Source organism: Typopeltis vanoorti, chromosome 13, assembly GCF_054136105.1.
Source record: "Typopeltis vanoorti isolate ZY-2024b chromosome 13, IOZ_Tvanoo_1.0, whole genome shotgun sequence".
Taxonomy (NCBI): Eukaryota; Metazoa; Arthropoda; class Arachnida; order Uropygi; family Thelyphonidae; genus Typopeltis; species Typopeltis vanoorti.
In genome coordinates this window covers 42,359,254-42,382,809 of record NC_143561.1, presented here as the reverse complement: position 1 = coordinate 42,382,809, position 23,556 = coordinate 42,359,254, and the positions used below count along the sequence as shown (strand labels likewise).

The window sequence follows — 23,556 nt, the reverse complement described above, 5'->3', positions numbered from 1 at the left end:
AAATGTTAAAATATGAAGATATGAAAGTTTTACATAATTTAAATTCTATAATTCAGAATGGTTGATCACATCAGAAGTAATCTCATTATACCAACTTATCTTCTCCTTATGTATTAGGAGACTGACTGGGATGCTCAAATAACTTTATTTCACATTAATTTCACCTAATTAATGCTCTGATAAACAGTTAATCCTATCTGGATATCCATAATAAAGCTAACACTAAGAGGAAAAAATTGTCTGATGAATACCACATAAAACTGTAACTAATATATAATTAGTTACAGTTTGTAATAAAGAATTATTCAAAATTATTTGTTTTATTCCATTAGTTTACTGCAGTAATGCTATACGAACATAAAATCCACACTCAAATTGTATTTAATATTTAAAGGATGCATGCTATCATCACTATTGTTCACCATCTATATGAACCACATAATGAAGGAAAATAGCAATAAGCCAGATATCAAAATGGAAGATAATCAACTCAGTTCTTTAGGTAGATAATTTTATAATCTTAAAAAACTCTTACTTTCTTATGAAAATAATTACCAATGTTTTTCATTAATTACATTCTCAATGTAACCTAGAGAAAAGAAAATGCATTTCAGCTGTGGAAGAATTTTTAGTGAAGACAAAAAATTAAATATGGAAACAGATAACAGAATAAGTAAAGCTGGTGTGATGGGGAATCTGATGTATACATTTAGGTGGAAATAAATTAGCAAAAATTGAAATCAATGTACAGAGTGTGTTTTCCAACCAGTTTAACTTATGGATTTAAAATTTGGGTTAGAAATGAAAAAGGTAGTGAAATGAACAGATGGTATTACTGGCAGAATCATATTAAAAATGAAGATGTTAGAAACATGACATCATTATCATTAAAAAATGTTTAGGTAGAACCCATCTAGGGTGACATGTCAAAATAGGAAAGGAAAGGTTACAATAAGAGAAATAAGCCAAGCTGGAAAACATATTTGACTAGCAAGCAAAAGATCAGAAAGAAGAATATGATCTAGCAGGACTGATGTAGCTTGCAGGGACTTGGGAAAATAAAATGAAATCTGACAATACTGGAGACCTGACAAACAGATTAATGTAAAAAAAAAAAAAAAATTGCAGATAAACTAAGCAAAAATGTAAACTTATATTACTATCTAAATGTCATGTACATCAATTGAGAAACTGTACAGACAACTTTCACTATGGAAGTCTCATATAGACTACAGAATAGTCTGGTAACAGTGAATTTTCTCTACATCAGATTATGCTTTATAGGACTTTGGGCTTTACAATAGTTTGTTGTAATGGTGTTTGCTATAGTGAGAGTCAAGTTTCTCTTTTTCTACTTGTGTGTTAGGCTCAATGGCCTGTCATGGTCAAATGACTTGGCTTTCTTTGAAACCTAATGCACTGATATGGCAGTTAATAATAATAATAATACACCATGCAGTGTATTATGCCTGTCAATTGCAAGTATTCTTCAGCCAGTTTACCTGTTCTGCAGGATAAAAAACCATTCCATCTTTCTATAAGACCTGCTAACTCATATTCAGTTGAAAAGCCCTAATAAAGATTCTTCATGTCCTAGATGGAAATTGAAAGAACTCAATTCAGTTCCAACCAAAGGGCACTGGCAAAACTGACTGTGCTATGAAAGCTCTTGAAACATGTAGGTTTTAAACAAAAACGAGTTTCAGCAAGACAGGCTTTGAAGCTGTTGTCCAGTAATTGATGTTAGCAGAAGCTACTTCCTGCACCAGCATTCTACTGATGTTTTCATTCCTTTGAAATGGATGTAGGATTTTAAAGTGTTTCAAAATCCTACATCCATGGCCTGGTTGGCTGAGTGGTTAACATACTTGCTCTCTGACCAACAAGGTTCAAATTCTGCTGTGAACATAGATTTTTGTGATTGTTTAGGTGGGAGATAAATTTCATCTCCTGATGCAAGACTACTGCCCACTTATTAGAGGCTTAAAGTGGCTTGGCAAAAAGTTCCACGTTTTGTATCTAGATCAGGGTTTCTGACTATGTATAAAATAAATAAAATTAAAAATATATATAAAATGAATTAATAAAATAAGGGGAAAAAATCTTTAGCTCACCCATGGTACAAATGTACTGTAGGTTTGCAAAAACCTTTCACAGGCAGGAGTCACATGAAAAAAAAGATGACACAATACTTAATGTATTATGTAATTATTTTAGAAGATGTAGATCCTTTCCTTCATAGTTACATGGTGATCAGCATTCATTATTACAAAATTATGGAAACAACTATCATGTTATAGTAAAACTTCAGTTTAATATAAACCAAAATAATCACTCAACATTTCGACCTTCAATATCAAGTTCATCACATCTGGAGTATATACATGTACATACACAAAGAAACAAGCTAGTTACAATCTAGTCACAGTAATTTGGTCAACCATTAAAACAAATAGCATGACCTGTGGTGAAAAAAAAAAAACTACATCAAAGCTAGAATCCTGTTATTATTATCTATTTGGTTACAAATCATTAAGAGATATATTAAGCTAGAGAGTTACATGATCACACATAATTATTCACATAAATTAGCATTTATGTATTTAGCTTTCCTTCCACCGCTTAACAATGCCACCATGAGGCTTTGAGGTGGGGAAGAAATACTGCTCTAAATAACAATTCTAAATTTCAAAATTTATGAAAAATTCCATCACATTCTATTAATAATACAAAACAGGACTCACCTTGTCCCATTTTAAGGCATTTCTATAGCACTTGATGGCCTCATCATATTTTCTGTCTGACCGTTGTAATAAACCATAAACATGCCAACCTAAATAACTTTAAGGAAAATTATCAAAATGTTTAAAATGCAAGAGAGGCATCACATATAAATCCTTCATCCCCCTACTAGCTTTATTTATTTATTTATTTAGATTTTTAAAGAATTAAACTTGCTGTTCTTCTATTTTAATAGTAAGTGTATATTTATAAAAAAAATGCTGCACAGCTTTTGCATATCACCAACAGATAATACCGTGAGTTCATATCAGCCAGACAGATGTGTGACAGTTATAGCTAGGTAGTTTAAAAATGAGCTTAGTTAAGTGATCAATAAGAGTTGAGGGGGAAAAAAAAAACTTTCTAGTACATTTTAAAGAAGCATAAAAAGGTTGGAATATAGATCCTAAGAGAGCAACTGAGATTCCTTGCTTTCAATGTTGTTGGGGTTTTAGAGGTGTTAAATGTGAGGATGGCCAGATGATACAAGTATACCATCCCCATATATGAGCATTTTTCTTACTGCTGTCATTTGTTGATTTTTTAACCAGTGCAAATCTCATCAGGAAAATTAACGAGATCCTGCTCTGATGTTACTCCTTGAGAAAAATTTTGTGTAGTCACCATGATTGGCATTCCTCTTACTGATGTTGCAAACATGAATTGCTTTGATTGTTTCTGGGAGGATGTTTTGCAAGCATGTTTCCTAAAGGAATTCTTTTTACTGATTTTAGAGATCTGTAAACCCTTCCAAATGTGACTGTATGCAACTCTAATGTTTTCTGTTTATTGTTCTTGCTGTCTGTTGATGTTGCTATGGTTTCTATAGAGGTTTGATAAATTAGAGAATGAAAGACTCATTCTCAAATTAAGAGAAAATTCAACACCAGAGCTCCCCACCTACTAACCATAGAGCCACACATGAATGCCACTATCCAGCAAGAAATGAATGAGCTTGAAAGTGGAACATCAGAGCTTCCCTAGACACCTACTGACACCACAGCAGGTACTAAGCTATTTTTATGGACATAGGGAAAGAGAATTACTGCCCCACACCAATGATCCTTGCAGCTGATTGATTGTAGCTGGGCCATCTAGGACCACTCATTTTCCCAAAACAAAGGCCAAAAGCAGTTCAAGATTACTAGGATTCCCCCCCCCCATCAGATGTCCATGGTCATACTGCACAGCAGCAGGACACTGAATCTCAGTGGTGGTGGTTTCAAAAATACAGTAAAAAAACTAAGGAGAAGGAGACAAAAGAATACTAGAATAACAGACAAAGACATGTCTATTTGTCAAAAAGAAATGCCAGAACAAATGAAAAGGGCTAGCACAATCATTGGGAAGTCCCCCTCTACCACAAACAAGGTATCCCCCTTTTAAAAGGAATATAAGAGGTAGGATTACCAGTGAAGCTGACAGGATAATGACAGTTGATTGGCTAGCTTATGAGACAGTCCAATACACAGCAGAGTATCATTAGCCATGTGGACTTTCAAGAGACTATACAATCTCAGAGGTCTAGCAAAGTGAACAGTTTCTACTTTAGTAGCTGTTCCAGGAACTTCTTCAACATGCTCATTTAATCTGTTAATTTGTAACTGCATATGATTTCTAGAGATGATTGATAATTTTAATGCTTCCACAGAAGTCAGCTTCTATAATATACATTTTTATCATCATCATCATCATCAAATTCCTGCCATGTACCCTCAAGGGGTGTACAGGATATGACAGTACTACATGAAAAAATTACATCATTACTAACTTCCTATCTACAATTTTCCTCCAAATCAGTCTGTTACTTGTCAAGGCTCCAACATTATCAGATCTTATATTTCTATCGTCTAAGGCACTTTGTACCGTATCTATCCACCTATATCTTGGTCTTCCTCTGGGTCGTTTTCCTGCCAAACTGGCAGAGAACACTTGTTTTGCTAATCTTTCCTCTCCCATTCTATTTAAGTGACCATACCATCTCAGATTAGCTCTGCTAACGCATTCCTGGATGCTGACAATGTCAAGTTCTTTCCTAATATCCTCATTTTTAATATGATATTGCCATTGATGCCATCTGTTCACGCCTCTAATCTTTCTCAGGACTTTCATATCTGCGGTCTCTAGTCTTTGGTCAAGTGTTTTACTTCTGACCCAGCTCTCAGATCCATAAGTTAAAATTGGTTTGAACACAATCTTGTATACAGCTAATTTAGTGTTCCAACTAATTTCTTTCTTATTCCATATGAATTTATTCAATTGACTTCCCACGATACCAGCTTTGCTGATTCTGTTGTCTATTTCTATATTTAGTTTACCATCTTCAGTAAAAATTGTGCCTAAGTAGCTGAAATGTTTTACTTGTTCCACAGGTTCTCCATTCACAACACAGTTGACATTTTCAATGATTCTGCCTATTTTCATTGTCTTTGTCTTTTTATTGCTGACCTTCATACCATATCTATTACAACAGCTATTCAATTTAGTCAGAGAATCTTGCAGACTTGTAGCGGATTTATTTAGAAGTATAACATCGTCCGCATAAAGCAAAGAGCTGACATTAACATCTCCAATTTTGATATCAGGTTTAATACCACATTCCTTCATAATGTGATCCACATAGATAATGAATAACAGAGGGGATAATGTACATCCTTGTCTCACACCAGATTTAACATTAAACCATCTTCCTGTACTTCCTTCAATTCTAACTGCTGACTCACAACTCAAATAAAGACTAAGTATTGCTTGATATAATGCCCCATTGACACCATATAACTGCAGCGTATTGAATAGCTTCTCTCTTGGCACCTTGTCATATGCCTTTTCCAAATCAACAAAACTTAAATACAGATCTTTGTTATATTCCCATGCTTTCTCGACTATTTGTCGTAAAGTGAAGATCTGATCCTGACAACCTCTATTTGGCCTGAATCCAGCTTGTTCTTCACCAAGCTTTTCTTCCACAATTCTTCTCAACCGTTTCTCAAGTATACTTGCATAGATCTTGCCAGGAACACTCAGTAGGGAAATACCTCTGTAATTCTCACATTCAGTTTTATTTCCCTTTTTATATATGGGTACTATGAGAGCTCTACTCCAATCATCGGGAATTCGTCCCTCTGTCCAGGCTTTCTGAACTATGCAGTGCAGCCACTGTAAGACTCTTATACCACCATACTTCAGCATTTCTGGTCGAATATCATCTACTCCTGCTGCCTTTCCACATTTCAAGCCTTTGATGGCTTTTTCTACTTCAAGTATGGATATGTATTCCTGACTGCATGCCTGGTCAGTGTTTTTTATCACTGTGCTGTCATCACTGCTTGTTTCATTTAGCAGTTTTTCAAAGTAATTACTCCATACTTCAAGGATATCTTTTTCTCCTGTTTTCATTTCACCTTTATCATCTCTAATTCCTTTTACAGCACTCTTTCCTCCATTCCTAAGCTTCTTCAACAACCTCCAGAATATTTTGCCACCTTCTTGATATTTATTTTCTATATTCTTGCCAAAGTCCTCCCATGACTTTTGTTTAGCTAGTTTTACACACTGTTTAGCTTTCTTACATTTGTCTCTGTATTCTGTAAGAGTAAAAGCTGACTTATTTGCCAGGAACTTTTGATATGCTTTCTTCTTTTCCTTCACTGCCTCTTTAACTTCCTGTGTCCACCAGGGAGTTCTGATTTTTTTATCTTTGCACACAACCTCACCACATGCCTCTCTGGCAGAATCAATCAATGTTTCCTTCAGAGTTTGCCACTGAATCTCCAAGGTTTGATTCCTGTTCTCAAACTCTTTCATTTTCTTTTCAATAATATTTCTGTATTTTAGTCTACAGTTTACATCTGAGAGCTGCTCAACTTTTATTCGCTTTAAAACTTTCTTACATGTTATTCTTTTCAATATGAAATTCAATTTTATCCTGCTCAAGACTAAATAGTGATCACTTCCAATTTCAAATCCTCTGTACACTCTGGTGTCCTGCACCAGGGAGAAAACATCACTATCAACAATAACATAGTCAATGAGACTTTTCTTATTCCTAGCCTCTTCTCTCCATGTGAATTTGTGCACATTTTTATGTTGGAACATGGTGTTAGTAATAACCAGTCCATGTCCTGAGCAGAAATCCAACAGATATTTGCCATTATTATTAGCTTTGCTCTTTTCTCCAAATTTTCCCAAAATATTTTTGTATGTCTCACAATCATTTCCTACTCTACTATTTAGATCCCCAACAAGGACCAACTTTTCCTTTTTCATTGTGTCAGTTGCTTTTTTATCATACATTTTTATCTTGAACTATAATTGCTTTTATGAGCCTGACTTACAAACATGCTAAACAATTTTCATTATTTCTATGAACTTTGGTAATTCTCCCTCATATCAAAAATTCTCCTCAAGATTTTAAAAACAAAATTGCACACCTACATCTCATCTCCATGATATACTGTGATTAGTATGGATATTGCATTGTTTTACACAAACATCATGTTGTCATATACTAAAACTATTGAAGAAAGACTTGTCTCCAGACATTATAAAATTATTTGAAATTGTCATTGATGGAAAATACTTCAATTGTAAAATAATCTGTTTCCCAAACTTGCTAATTATGCAATACTTACAATACTAACCATAAACTTTAATTTAAGCTAAGATAAATGGATGAGATTTCTACAATCAGGGATTGCAGAAATCTAGCAGATTTATAGATTTATATTAACAGTACCCATCACAAAAGTTGATGCTAATAACTGTGCATTTTCTAGATCTTCTTATGTCAAGACATAAAAAAAAAAAGGGGGGGGGGAAGATCAGTAGTCAGGTAGTTGATGCCACATTCCAACGTCACCCTTGTCAGATTTCAGGTACTATTAAAATGTCATTTATCAGGTTCATACATTCATTGTGTAGAAGTTATGGAGACAAAAACACACATGTTAGAGCAATTACTTTAATTACAATTAAGAAAAATAACATTAGATGTTTTGAGCCCTATATCAAAGTCATCATCAGGAATGCATACAATATGTATGAGCAAAACACAAGCAACATAACAATACACAAAAGTAAGCTACAGTATAACTACTTTGTTAACTAGCCTGACCTTTGGTGAGAGAAAGAAAGAAGGGAAGAGTTTAAAAAAAAAACGAATTAAACATTATTAATATTTTGTTATTAATATAACAATTAATATTTTAATTATATATTATTATATAACATTTAAAAGAATATATTTATAAAATTATTAATGATAGATTTAAACCTATTTAAATCTAATCTATCTATCTATCTAAATAAAATAATAAAACAGATGATATAGTATAATTATTTAGGCTGAATAATAACATATCTAAAAGATAAAGATATAGATGAAAAAATAAAGAAATTTCAGAAAATCTGCAGAAACAATTAAAAGGACACTGAATAAAAAAACAAGACAAGAAACTCAACTAAAATTTTACAAAGTAATGGCCACTACCACTATTATATGGTTCAGAAACATGGATAGTTAAAAAGAAAAAAGTTAAAAAGATGAAAATAAAATACAAGCTGCAGAGATGAGATTTTTAAGAGCAATCAAAGGGTGCACAAAATTGTACCATATAAGAAATAAAGACAACAAAAGAACTATATATTTTATGGCGTGAATCAAAAGATCAAGAAATATAGAGAGAATTGGAAGGATGGAAAGATATTAGCCACAAAAGAGGTGGATAGATATAGACTAAAGGGGGGAAAGAGAGAGGAAGACCAGCTGCAAGATGGAAAGGAAAGCCAGTGAAGCCAGAATAGGTCAACGCCTAATCCTTGAAGAGAAAAATAAGAAGAATAAATTATTATACAAAGTATAAGTCAGCAGTTAGAATTGAAGAGTGTTAGATGTAAAATGATGGGTAAGACATGGATGCACATCATTTCCAATCTTACTCATCATCTATATGGACTGCATTATGAAAGAAAATGGCATTGAACCTGATATTAGAATCAGGGATAAGAACTTTAGCTCTTTGCTTCATGCAGATGATGTACTCTTAAATAAATCTGGTGCAAATCTCAAGGATTCTCTATCTAAATTGCATAACAGCTGCTACAAATTCAGCATGAAAAATCAACAATAAAACGAAAACCGTGACAATAGGCAGGAACATAGAAAACTTCAGGTGCACTCTAAATGGAGAAGCTATAGAAAAAGAAAAAATATTTCAGCTATTTAGGCATAGTTTTTAGTGAAGATGGCAAATTAAATCTAGAAATAGACAACAGAATAAGCAAAGCTGGTATGCTGGGTAGCCAGATGAATAAATTTATATGAAATAAGAGAGAAATGAGCCAAAACACCAAACTAGTAGCATACAAGACAGTGTTTAAACTAGTTTTAAGTTATGGATCTGAGCATTGGGTTAGAAATAAGTTTGTCATAATTGCTAGCTTAGTAGTTCCGCATAAATCCTTTCTTAACTGAAATTTCCACGTGTTGAGCAACCTCCCAGAACAAGGCTGCATGGTCGCTTTCCCAATCAGAGGTAGAGTTGCTAATGCAGTTAAAGATAGACCTTTTGATGCTATTACCAGATCCAACACTCTGAAGCCCCTGGTCCCTTCCACCATATACTGTTTCAGGAAAAAATAATACTACATATTTTGGGGGGGAGGAGGCTGTATACGCCTATATAATAATGATTTGTTCATCAAATTGTTTACAACAGCATTGGATGGATTTTGATGAAATTTGGTTTTGGAGATCTTTTGTAAAATTTATAATGTAAAGATGTCTAAAACAAGAATTTCTTCTCTTACACACACCTGGGATGAATTATAAATATATTTAAATGCTTTTTTGCAAACATAGAAATACACAATAATAATGCAGGTTTCATATTTTCATAAATCTGAAGAGGGGACATAACAATAACTAAACAATGGCATAAAATGAACATAAATGTAATGACAGTATAAGAGCAATGGGATGATTAGGAAGAACAAGTGTTCACAAGCCCTGTTTAACACATTTGCTGCCACGTTCCTCGTGCATAGTTTGTTACTACACGCCAAGCACTTTCACTACTTCAAGGTCAGTACAAGTAATCTCGTAGCTGGCAGTAATCGACATACGAGTATATTCGTAGTTGGCTTGTGAGGCTCATATACCCACTACGAGTATACTCGTAGTTGGCAACGAATGTGTTAAGTCTGGAAGCCACCATGGTTTCTTTTATATATGTATACACAATAACTCAACATCATACATTTTCGATCACTTTATAACAGGTTAACAATTAGTATGATAGCAAGTTACTGTATATGTAAATCTATCGAAGAAAGATACCAGGAAGACAGTCCAACAAACTTTGATAAAAGAATTTGGTCCTTTCTGCTTAGACTAAGGATGTCATAGGAGGTTGTGAAAGATTTATAAAACAATCTCTCTCTGCAGCGAGCTGCTATGGTTGATTTTGGTTTTTTACTCATATAATCATAGTATATGCAAGTTCTGATCTACCTTCTTTGAAGAGAAGTGAAGGGAAGAAATTTTACTCAATTATTTTTAAGTCACTTGTAGATATATTTATCTAGAGCTCTAACAATATTATCCAAAGTGTCTTTAACATGGGGATGGCAATTCAAGCATATGTTTCAGTTTTGACTAGGCTGAGAGGTGTCAATTTGTTTCTGAATACAATTCAAATGGATTAGTTGGTTAAGTGGATAGCAACTCCACTCTTAATCAGCAGGTTGTGGGTAAATTTGATGTCCATCATAGCTAACATTTGTAAATGTTTCTAAATTATCTAACTCTTAATTCATACATGGTATGGTTCCAGTTTCATGGATGCAATTTATAAAGAAAAATATTATATCCTATTCTAGTTGCAGCAGCTGACTGTAGAAAGAACTCAAGAAGCTGACTGGTTGAACAGACAATGACAAATGGCCATCAGATTCATAAAATTTTCATGTAATATGAAATTTTGTAGAATGTTTTCTCATGTGACCAAATGGAAAACACATTATCCACAAATCTGAACAAGGCAGTTTCTTCATGGGTAGGAGTGGAAAATATTTCTGTGACTAATATGATTTTATACAACTGAATATTAGAAAACTGCATTATTTTTAAATAGTTAATTTAAGTGAAGGAACAAATTCAGCATAGCCCAACCAAGCTTTGGTTTTCGAAGATATCAAAAAGACCAACCTTTGAAGTTTGGTCTTTTTGATATTTCAAATTATTGCTTCACTTAAATATAGCAAATATATTGGAGTAAATTGCACCCACCTCCAATTCCATTACTATTTTAATAGGCATGCCTATTTATGTCTAACAGTTGTGACACATCTTCACTGCCAATTTACAATACAACAAACCCTAAAACACACACCAACTCAACATCACCAGAGTTAAAGATCGGTACTATCAACATAAGAAGCCTGAATGGCAAAGAAATGGAGCTAACTGAGGAATTAGATAAGTACCAGATCGACATAATAGGGGTGACTGAAACAAAAAAGACAAAAACTGGTGAGATCTTTTTGAGCAATAAATACAAAATGCAATATTCAGACAACAACAATCGAGGAAATGAAGGAGTAGCCATAGTATTCAACACAAAATACAAGGCTAGTCTTCTTGAATGGCAGGCAGTCTCAAGCAGAGTGATGTGGACAAATATCAGAATGGGGAATTGGACAATGAGCCTTATTTGTGCCTATGGTCCCACAGAAGGTTCTACTAAGGTAGAAGTGGAGGAATTTTTTGAGGCTTTAGAAAAAGCAACTGATACAATGAAAAGGGAAACGTTGGTCCTGGTTGAGGATCGAAATAGCAGAGTAGGAAATGATTGTCAGACATACAAAAATATTTTGGGAAAATTTGGAGAAAAGAGCAAAGCTAATAATAATGGCAAATACCAGTTGGATTTCTACTCAGATGGACTAGTTATTACTAACACCATGTTCAAACATAAAAATGTGCACAAATTCACATGGAGAGAAGAGGCAAGGAATAAGAAAAGTCTCATTGACTATGTTATTGTTGACAGTGATGTTTTCTCCTTGGTGCAGGATACCAGAGTGTACAGAGGATTTGAAATTGGAAGTGATCATTATTTAGTCTTGAGCAGGATAAAACTGAATTTCATATTGAAAAGAATAACATGTAAGAAAGTTTTAAAGCTAATAAAAGTTGAGCAGCTCTCAGATGTGAACTGTAGACTAAAATACACAAAGATTATTGAAGAAAAAATGAGAGTTTGAGAACAGCAACCAAACCTTGGAGATTCAGTGGCATGCCTTGAAGAAAAACCTGATTGATTCAGCCAGAGAGGCATGTGGTGAGGTTGTCTGCAAGGATAGAAAAATCAGAATTCAATGGTTGACACAGGAAGTTACAGAAGCAGAGAAGGAAAAAAAGGAAGTATATCAAAAGTTCCTGGCAAATAAGTCAACTTGTGCTCTTACGGAATACAGAGAAAAATGTAAGAAAGCTAAACACTGTGTAAAATTATAAGGTGGCAAAATATACTGGAGGTTATTGAAGAAGCTTAGAAATGGAGGAAGAGTGCTGTAAAAGGAGTTAGAGATGATAAAGGTGACATGAAAACAGCAGTAAAAGATATCCTTGAAGTATGGAGTAATTACTTCAAAAAATTGCTAAATGAAACAAGCAATGATAGCACAGTGGTAAAAAGCACTCAACAGGCATATAGTCAGGAATACATATCCATACTTGAAGTAGAAAAAGCCATCAAAAGCTTGAAATGTGGAAAGGCAGCAGGAGTAGATGATATTATTATTATTATTATTATTTGACACCTCCAGGGAGTCCAGAGACTCATCGAGGGAGAGTGTGCCAACAGCATCGAATGATTGGATCCCCTTTCCAACTACTAACTGCGTTCAAACTTACTTAACTGAGTCATTAGTAGAGGACCAATCGATCAATTTTTTCGATCAGAAATGCTGAATTATGGTGGTATAAAAGTCTTACAGTAGCTGCACTGCATAGTTCAAAAGGCCTGGACACAAGGACGAAATCCCAATGATTGGAGTAGAGCTTTCTCATAGTACCCATATATAAAAAGAGAAATAAAACTGATTGTGAGAATTACAGAGGTATTTCTCTACTGAGTGTTCCTGGAAAGATTTATGCAAGTATACTTGAGAAACAGTTGAGAAGAATTGTGGAAGAAAAGCTTGGTGAAGAACAAGCTGGATTCAGGCCAAATAGAGGCTCTCAGGATCAGATCTTCACTTTACGACAAATAGTTGAGAAAGCATGGAAATATAACAAAGATCTGTATTTAAGTTTTGTCGATCTGGAAAAGGCATATGACAAGGTGCCAAGAGAGAAGCTATTCAATACACTACAGTTATATGGTGTCAACAAGCCATTATATCAAGCAATACTTAATCTTCATTTGAGTTGTAAGTCAGCAGTTAGAATTGAAGGAAGTACAGGAAGATGGTTTAATGTTAAATCTGGTGTGAGACGGGGATGTACATTATCCCCTCTGTTATTCATTATCTATATGGATCACATTATGAAGGAAAGTGGTATTAAACATGTTATCAAAATTGGAGATGTTAATGTCAGCTCTTTGCTTTTTGAGGACGCTGTTATACTTATCAATAAATCCACTACGAGTCTGCAAGATTCCTTGACTAAATTGAATAACTGTTGTAATAGATAACGTATGAAGGTCAGCAATAAACAGACAAAGACAATGAAAATAGGCAGAATTATTGAAAATGTCCACTGTGTTGTGAATGGAGAACCTGTGGAACAAGTAAAACATTTCAGCTGCTTAGGCATGATTTTTAGTGAAGATGGTAAATTAAATATAGAAATAGACAACAGAATCAGCAAAGCTGGTATGGTGGGAAGTCAATTGAATAAATTCGTATGGAATAAGAGAGAAATTAGTCGGAACACTAAATTAGCTGTATACAAGACAGTGTTCAAACCAGTTTTAACTTATGGATCTGAGAGCTTGGTCAGAAGTAAAACACTTGACCAAAGACTAGAAACCGCAGATATGAGAGTCCTGAGAAAGATTATAGGCGTGAACAGATGACATCAATGGCAGTATCATATTAAAAATGAGGATATTAGGAAAGAACTTGACATTGTCAGCATCCAGGAATGAGTTAGCAGAGCTAATCTCAGATGGTATGGTCACTTAAACAGAGTGGGCAAGGAAAGATTAGGAAAACAAGCGTTCTCTGCCAGGTTGGCAACAAAACTAAAATGACCCAGAGGAAGACCAAGATATAGGTGGATTGATACGGTACAAAGTACCTTAGACAATAGAAATATAAGATTTGATAATGTTGGAGTCTTGACAAGTAACAGACTGATTTGGAGAAAAATTGTAGATAGAAAATTAGTAATGATGTAAAATTTTTCATGTAGTACTATCATATCCTGTACACCAATTGAGGGTACATGTCAGGAATTTGATGATGATGATGATAATTTACAATATTTTAATAGTCACCTATTTAATAAGTAGAAGAAATAGAAAGAAAAGAAGGATTAACCATAGTATTCAACACAAAATACGAGGCTAATCTTCTTGAATGGCAGTCAGCCTCATGTAGAGTAATGTGGGCAAATATGAGAATCGGGAACCGGACAATGAGACTTATTTGTGCCTATGGTCCCACAGAAGGTTCTACTAAGGTAGAAGTGGAGGAATTTTTTGACGCTTTAGAAAAAGCAACTGACACAATGAAAAACGAAAAGTTGGTCCTTGTTAGGGATCTAAATAGCAGAGTAGGAAATGATTGTCAGCCATACAAAAATATTTTGGGAAAATTTGGAGAAAAGAGCAAAGCTAATAATAATGGCAAATATCTGTTGGGTTTCTGCTCAGGACATGGACTGGTTATTACTAGCACCATGTTCCAACATAAAAATATGCACAAATTCACATGGAGAGAAGAGGCAAGGAATAAGAAAAGTCTCATTGACTATGTTATTGTTGACAGTGATGTTTTCTCCCTGGTGCAGAACACCAGAGTGTACAGAAGATTTGAAATTGGAAGTGATCACTATTTAGTCTTGAGCAGGATAAAATTGAATTTCATATTGAAAAGAATAACACGTAAGAAAGTTTCAAAGCGAATAAAAGTTGAGCAGCTCTCAGATGTGAACTGTAGACTAAAATTCCCAAAGATTATTGAAGAAAAAACGAAAGAGCTTGAGAACAGGAATCAAACCTTGGAGATTCAGTGGCAAACTCTGAAGAAAACATTGATTGATTCTGCCAGAGAGGCATGTGGTGAGGTTGTCTGCAAGGATAAAAAAAATCAGAACTCCCTGGTGGACACAGGAAGTTAAAGAAGCAATGAAGGAAAAGAAGAAAGCATATCAAAAGTTCCTGTCAAATAAGTCAGCTTGTGCTCTTAGAAAATATAGAGACAAATGCAAGAATGCTAAACACTGTGTAAAACTAGCTAAACAAAAGTCATGGGAGGACTTTGGCAAGAACATAGAAAATAAATATCAAGAAGGTGGCAAAATATTCTGGAGGTTGTTGAAGAAGCTTAGGAATTGAGGAAAGAGTGCTATAAAAGGAGTTAGAGATGATAAAGGTGACATGAAATCGGGAGAAAAAGATATCCTTGAAGTATGGAGTAATTACTTTGAAAAACTGCTAAATGATACAAGCAGTGATGACAGCAATGTGGTAAAAAACACCGACCAGGCATGCAGTTAGGAATACATATCCATACTCGAAGTAAAAAAAGCAATCAAACGCTTGAAATGTGGAAAGGCAGCAGGTGTAGATGATATTCGACCAGAAATGCTGAAGTATGGTGGTGTAAGAGTCTTACAGTGGCTGCACTGCACAGTTCAGAAAGCCTGGACAGAGGGACGAATTCCCGATGATTGGAGTAGAGTTCTCATAGTACCCATATATAAAAAGGGAAATAAAACTGAATGTGAAAATTACAGAGGTATTTCCCTATTGAGTGTTCCTGGAAAGATCTATGCAAGTATACTTGAGAAACGATTGAGAAGAATTGTGGAAGAAAAGCTTGGTGAAGAACAAGCTGGATTCAGGCCAAATAGAGGCTGTCAGGATCAGATCTTCACTTTACGACAAATAGTCGAGAAAGTATGGGAATATAACAAAGATCTGTATTTAAGTTTTGTCGATTTGGAAAAGGCATATGACAAGGTGCCAAGAGAGAAGCTATTCAATACTCTGCAGTTATATGGTGTCAATGGAGCATTATATCAAGCAATACTTAGTCTTCATTTGAGTTGTAAGTCAGCAGTTAGAATTGAAGGTAGTACAGGAAGATGGTTTAATGTTAAGTCTGGCGTGAGACAAGGATGTACATTATCCCCTCTGTTATTCATTATCTATGGCATCAATGGTATCTATATGGATCACATTATGAAGGAAAGTGGTATTAAACATGATATCAAAATTGGAGATGTTAATGTCAGCTCTTTGCTTTATGCAGATGATGTTATACTTCTAAATAATTCTGCCAAATGTCTGCAAGATTCTCTGACTAAATTGAATAGCTGTTGTAATAGATATGGTATGAAGGTCAGCAATAAAAAGACAAAGACAATGAAAATAGGCAGAATTATTGAAAATGTCCACTGTGTTGTGAATGGAGAACCTGTGGAACAAGTAAAACATTTCAGCTGCTTAGGCATGATTTTTAGTGAAGATGGTAAATTAAATATAGAAATAGACAACAGAATCAGCAAAGCTGGTATGGTGGGAAGTCAATTGAATAAATTCGTATGGAATAAGAGAGAAATTAGTCGGAACACTAAATTAGCTGTATACAAGACAGTGTTCAAACCAGTTTTAACTTATGGATCTGAGAGCTTGGTCAGAAGTAAAACACTTGACCAAAGACTAGAAACCGCAGATATGAGAGTCCTGAGAAAGATTATAGGCGTGAACAGATGACATCAATGGCAGTATCATATTAAAAATGAGGATATTAGGAAAGAACTTGACATTGTCAGCATCCAGGAATGAGTTAGCAGAGCTAATCTCAGATGGTATGGTCACTTAAACAGAGTGGGCAAGGAAAGATTAGGAAAACAAGTGTTTTCTGCCAGGTTTATAGCAAAACGACCCAGAGGAAGACCAAGATATAGGTGGATTGATACGGTACAATGTGCCTTAGACGATAGAAATATAAGATCTGATAATGTTGTAGTCTTGACAAGTAACAGACTGATTTTGAGGATAATTGTAGATAGGAAGTTAGTAATGATGTAATTGTTTTTCATGTAGTACTATCATATCCCGTACACCCCTTGAGGGTACATGGTAGGAATTTGATGATGAGATTTAATAAGTAATGATAGCCATGACACATCTTCATTGCTAATTTACAATTTATCATTACCTTCTGTCTGTTTCATAAGGGCTTCGATAAGTTCACTAAAAAGTCTTGTGTACCTGAAGACATGTTGTCTGGGTAGCATCTTCACTTTCCACCCTACAGACTTAAATCAGAATGTGGAATGGATATTGTGAAATGTTTTTTATTGCTCAACATGAGATCATTACCCCGTTTACTAAAGATTTCAAGTCACTTGTAAAAGTAAAATGCACTGTTTGATCTCTGTGCAAAGTTCCTAGTTCCTATATTATCTAACTCTTAGCCCACTTGAGGTAGTAAATGTACTACAGGTTTACAACCTTCATAGATAGAAATTTAACATGGGGTTAAATAAATAAACACACACACACATTAATATTACAACTTCCATTTTAAGGTATTCTTTGATTTTTATTTTCTTGTGCCTGGTGTATATTATATAAATGTTATTATTATTTGCAGTAATATTACTTATAATATATAATTCTGATAATGATAGAAATATTATTTGTAATATTACCATCATCATCGTTTTATATAATTTTGTATTGTATTAAATCAACTCCTAAAATATGCGACTCAAAATGGTCCAGTTTAATTACAAATGATATAATCTCCAACAAATTTTATTATAATCCATCCAGGCAGAGTTGTTACGTGCAAATGTAAGTACAAATATAGACAAAAGAAATTGATAAGTACTGAAGTAATGTTGTAAAATGTATCTAAAAAGAACAGTTAGTCATTCAAGTTTTTTTTATTAGAATTCATTTATATACCATGAAACTCAGAACTTAGCACTGTTTCAGTGTAAAATGCAAGCATTAACAGATATTACCAGAATAACTCTAAGGAAAACTAGGAAAACAATTTAGAAGAGACCTTCCACTCAACAGTTTGAGATTTAAAGCTAAGGAATAATGGTACTTCCTTAAAGGATACACACATGACTTTTCAAGTCATTTCGAAGACCTTTACGTACATATTCATAGGCTTCATCCTTCCTACCTAGACAGTTAAGAGTAAGTCCTTTCATAGCCAGTGTTTCTGAAATTAGAAGAGATGGTTTTATTATACTTTGCAATTCTTAAATTTGTAAGTAGAAAAATTTCAAATCTGTTAACTTCCAAAACAATATCAAGCAAATGAGTTCATATAGTTCTTTAATTTCCCATTAAAACTTGAACGCGAATGTCTTTTGAAAGTACTAAGTTCATATTACAAACGTCCAAATATTAAAGGTTAATAAAAAAAATATACCATAATAATAAAAATATACCATTAAGGTTAGGATATCCACAAAAAATCATAGTTTTGAGGTAAAAATAAGAAAAAAAAAATTTTTTTTTGTTTTTATAAAGTTTATATACTAAAGAATATATTCCATAATTTTCGCAGTCAAAAACTTCCTACGTTTTGAGTTATCTTATCATATTTATCATTTAAATGCTCATTAACATAAACTTTAAATTGTTATAACTTTGCTTGTAATTGTCAAAATTAAAAAAGTTAAAAAGTAAATTATGTAGATTTAAAAGCCCTATAACATCAGTTTTGTAAGTAAAATCAATTTGAGAAGAAATTTTATTGGTTCTTGCTATATTGTAAGCTACTCTGAAATAAGCCAATCAGAGCAAAGCTTACAACACCAAAACTGGAACCGATATGGCCGCCACTAACTCATGTGTGTAAGTGTGTTTTCAAAGCTTTGTCTTCAGTCTGAAATTTATTATAAAAATTAAGTTTTAATATAACATTTAGAAACATAAATATATAAATATGCCTAAAAGAAGAGAAGAAATAGATGCACTGATAACTTTTAATGGTGGTGATCTAGGAAGAATAACAGTACAAACATTTCAGATATTTGATACACAGATACTTAAGAGCAAAAAAAAGCTGCCTCGGAAGAAGAAAAATTATAAAGAAAGCAAAAATCTATGAATATGTTATTTAAAACACCTGTTGATAACACATATATTGCTAGTGGCTTTTAAATATTCATAGAATAATAATAATAAAGTTAGTTATAAACTTTAAATTGATTTTTCTCTGGTTTTTAAATTTTAACACATTGCAGTTGGTTTTGGCAAGATATCTTAAAAACTATTAGTCCTAGAATATTAATTTTTTTTTCTAACACAGCTTAATATATCCAGAATATATTAAACTAAAATTATAATCATTGATATGTATTTTAATTTTTAAGTTTATTTTTCAAATATGCAAAATTTGTGTAATAATCATTATATGAACAAATTAAATTTCATAGCGTTAAAGGAACTGATATTTGCTCGATAATTTTAGTTTATATTGTTTAATAGACATGACAGAATATCTGTAGCATATTTTAACTAAAAAAAATTATTTGTTTCATAAAAAAGTGACACAAAAAATTCATAATTTTTAAATAAAATTTTGATTTTTTAAAATTAATGTTAATTTTTAAACATTTTTTCCAAGAAAGTTATTACTGACATTGCTCCCTAACAAACACAATAAATATCTGTAGCATATTTTAACTAAAAAAAATTATTTGTTTCATAAAAAAGTGACACAAAATATTCATAATTTTTAAATAAAATTTTGATTTTTTAAAATTAATGTTAATTTTTAAACATTTTTTCCAAGAAAGTTATTACTGACATTGCTCCCTAACAAACACAATAAATAAAATGACTGTTATATGATTAATAATTTTTTTCCAATTCCATGGTACACTCCTTAATAGAAGATAAACTTCAAAATAAAAATTTTCTATTTTACATAATCATAAGTGAGTATTCTCAAGAATCTGTAAAAATTCATTACATTATATGAAGAGGGATAAAAAATAATTACTTTTTTTTTTCAAAAAATTTTAAGTAGGTTGCAAATTATATATTATTTTAATCATATCTAATCCAAAAAAAATTGTTTAGTGTAGCAAAACAACGACAGCAGATGGTAATAAACTTATATAGTAGAAATACACACACACAAATTCTGATTGCCTGATCAGCTAGAATTAATATTACAGTAGCTAAGCTCATGATGCACATACAATTATACCTGTCAAATGAATATTTTTATTACATGATTTTGTAAAAGAGAGAGAGCCCAGGTTTCTATGAAAAACAACCCTTCCACCTCCACATAAGACTGTCATAGCGGCTTCAAATAAAAAAAAAGCATAGAAAAATTATTCTTGTGTCCTTTACAAGAAATGAAACTAGATCTTCAAGGAATGTAAAGAAACAAACCTTAAACATTATTCTCCAGGTAGTACCTGTCTACACCAGTCACAAATATTGATTACTGATATTAGTGTCCCTTATTCATTTCCATTTTCAAGGTGTTTGTCAAGTCACAGAATACTTAAAAGTTCAACCTGTAACTTAGTTCTTGCCATAAACCATCCTATTTTTAGAATAACACAAGCCACTTTGATAAGTGGCTTGTGTTAAATAAATAAAATTTTTAAAAAAAAAATTCTAGTACGTGAAGTCTACAAGGAAGCCATGAAATTGTTTTTTCGTGGCTTCTTCTTCTTTTTTTTTTTTTTCAACCTAACCACCTCTATGGGAAACAGACATTGAAGGTTTTTTGCATATTTCAAAAGGCAGAGACACCACATCTAGTTGGAAAATGGAATCAGAACATCCCTCATTCTCTGGAAGAATGTAATTTAAAAGTATATTATGCTTGCCAAGAAATTACATTCTCATTTATATCCACATTTTACCTAAGTATAATGAAAAAAATTATAGAGAACAGCCTGACTTGATATGACATCAACTGCTCACCATAAAAGAATACTGACATTCTTTAGTGGAACACTGTATAATAGTAATTGATGTTAGATGATTTTCATTTGTTGGTGTAAAACAACCACCGTGCTTATCTGGAGGACTGAAACATCTCAAAAATAATAATAATAAATAAATAAATAAATAATAAAAATAAAATTTTAAAAATACACATTTGGGCTCTAGATCAAGAGACTTCAGGTTTTATTTCTTATTTTTACTTTCTTCTTATTTTAATAACATCCCACACATAAGGGATCACAAAATCTAGAACACAACACTACTCTTTGTTGGCAAAGTGGTTTGAAAGAAGGAATCTGCTAACACGTTAACTTGAAAAGTTGGGGGTTGCATTCATTGGGAAAAATAATATGGGAAAAGCTGTTCAAAAAACATAGGCAAATGGAACAAAGGAAGATGAAATGCGGTTCAACCAGTCTGGAGTTAAATTGTGTGTACAATGCTGACCAATGGCGACTTGAGTTCTTAAAAGATCAGAGGAAAGCGGAAGCTTTTCCTATGACAATACTCATTCTCTCTCAAAGACAGTACTGTCACTAGCAAAACTGTGGACAGGATCTGAGGTGAGAAAGAGAAAGAAGGCTATTAAACATGTTCATGCATGGCTATGTTTCACACTTGTTGCTCATCTAACAGAGCTCACTTAATCATATAACATATCACTTGCCCATCAGGTGGGCACATTTTTACACATTTGTCAATGTACATAGCATGCCAGTTTCAAGTTTTTCAGTAGAATTTTCACTTAAAACTAATATTTATGAACTATCTTCATGGTATAGAAAATAAATATATAAAACATTTGCATCTTATATGCATTACATAAATGAGTTGGTTTCTGCATCAAGTGTGTGTGTGTATTTTTTTTTTTAATTTATGGAGAACCCATCCACAAGTGGTTGGTCAACCTGTAGTACACTAATACTGTGGATGGGCAATAAAGAACTTATTCACATTTGATTTGAAAAGCTGTGGATTGTATTCCTTGGTAAACACGTGGTGAAAGATTATTCCAGAGGGCAGCAGTAGAAGGGATAAACCAAGAAGAGAAGAAATTCATTCTGTGGATTTTAAGTTGAACTGCAGGAGGGTGTTGGTTAGCTACTGCACACATTTGGATGGATTTTCAAGAAAGTGGTTTTCAAAATAACAAAATAAATGTTATAGATTTAAAAAATTTTCTATCTATACATTTTTATGGCTAACTATTTTAAAAAATCACTCACCAGAATGAAATAATTTAGCTACCGATTTAAAACATTTTATAAAGTTATTTTTAATGGCATACTACACTATTTCCATGTACACTATGTATACTATGTTGCAAATTTTTACTGCCAAAATTTATGCCATCTGCTATAGTATGCCCACAGATTCGAGACCCTTCGACATTTCTTCGCATGTCACGAAAAGGAGAATCCATTCCGTGGTAACTATTCTGCTTGTATAACAGTTGGAAATTGTATCTATAAAGCACGTGATTTTGCGTATTGGCGACCAATTCGTACGTCCTTCATTTCTTTCACCCCTTTCTATGATAACGTCTAGGAGTTAAATCTCATTCTGAAGAATTGGGTGATTCCGACCTGCTAAATTTAGATACACAGCAGGAAGATCCCGAAGAATATGAAGAAAATTTAACCGCTGATAGTCAGCCAAAAGAGATTTCACAGAAACAATTTGAAAATATTTTTCGTACAATCGAAGTTTTTAAGCAGCAATGCTTAGAGACTGACCCTGATGAAGAGAGAAGCAGTAAAATTTGCAGAAGACTAGAAGAGGCAATAGGGCCATAATGTCGGTTGTATGAAAAAAAAAAAAAGAAACAAAATACCTGCCAAACTACGTTAGCTCAATTCTTTGTTAAGAAGTAGAATAATAAAATTTGTATTCTGAATATGTTTTATTGTCTTTCAGCTTCATGGTTTTCCTTTAACTAGGCCCTGAGACATACCTTAATTTTTTTATAAAAAAATTAAGGTTCAAGAAAGAAATTTGAGGAACGAATTATACTTTTTCCCACAGGCTATTGTATTCGATTAGTGCATTTTCGATTAATACACCTGTTTTAAAGAACGCATTAGGTGCACTAATTGAGGGATTGCTGTACATTAGTGAGAGAGAGAGAGAGAGAGTGTGTGTGGGGGGGGGATCATCAATTGATCTAACTGCTCTTTTCTGTATAGAATCCAATATTTTCAGAGCTCTTCCAGATATGAGAGCAGTATTGAATGATCAGGCAAATTTGTGATTTGCATAGGTTAAAAGTGAGTTAAAGTAATGCCTTGCACAATGAAAGAGAAAGCCTGATTTTTTGGATGCAGGGGGGGGGGGAATTTTTGTGATATTTTTGTGCCAAAAGAGATTTTGAGATTGAGAGAGAGAGAGAGAGAGAGATTGAGAAGGTGAATCTCATTGTTAATAGAAATTTGAGTATTGTCAAAGGTAAGATTGGAAGAATAGAGTTCTTTTTTGTAGGAAATAATGCAGAGCTGTTTTGCTAACAATGAAGTTGATAATGTTATCCAAATTCCATTGATGAATGTTTCAAAAATCAGAATTTAAGTGGAGGTTAAGAGTTCTGGAGATT

The 23,556-nt window shown here is 33.2% G+C and overlaps 1 protein-coding gene across 1 annotated transcript in view; it reads right to left on the bottom strand.

Moving 5' to 3' along the window:
- Nucleotides 1-23,556, bottom strand: part of Naa15-16 (N-alpha-acetyltransferase 15/16) — a 396,961-nt gene that overhangs the window by 347,800 nt on the left and 25,605 nt on the right. The window contains exons 3-4 of the mRNA XM_090403132.1: nt 18,100-18,204; nt 2,745-2,833 (exon numbers count right to left, since the gene is read on the bottom strand). Of these exons, the coding sequence (XP_090259258.1) occupies nt 2,745-2,833; nt 18,100-18,204 (194 nt within the window). The remainder of the gene's footprint in view (nt 1-2,744; nt 2,834-18,099; nt 18,205-23,556) is intronic.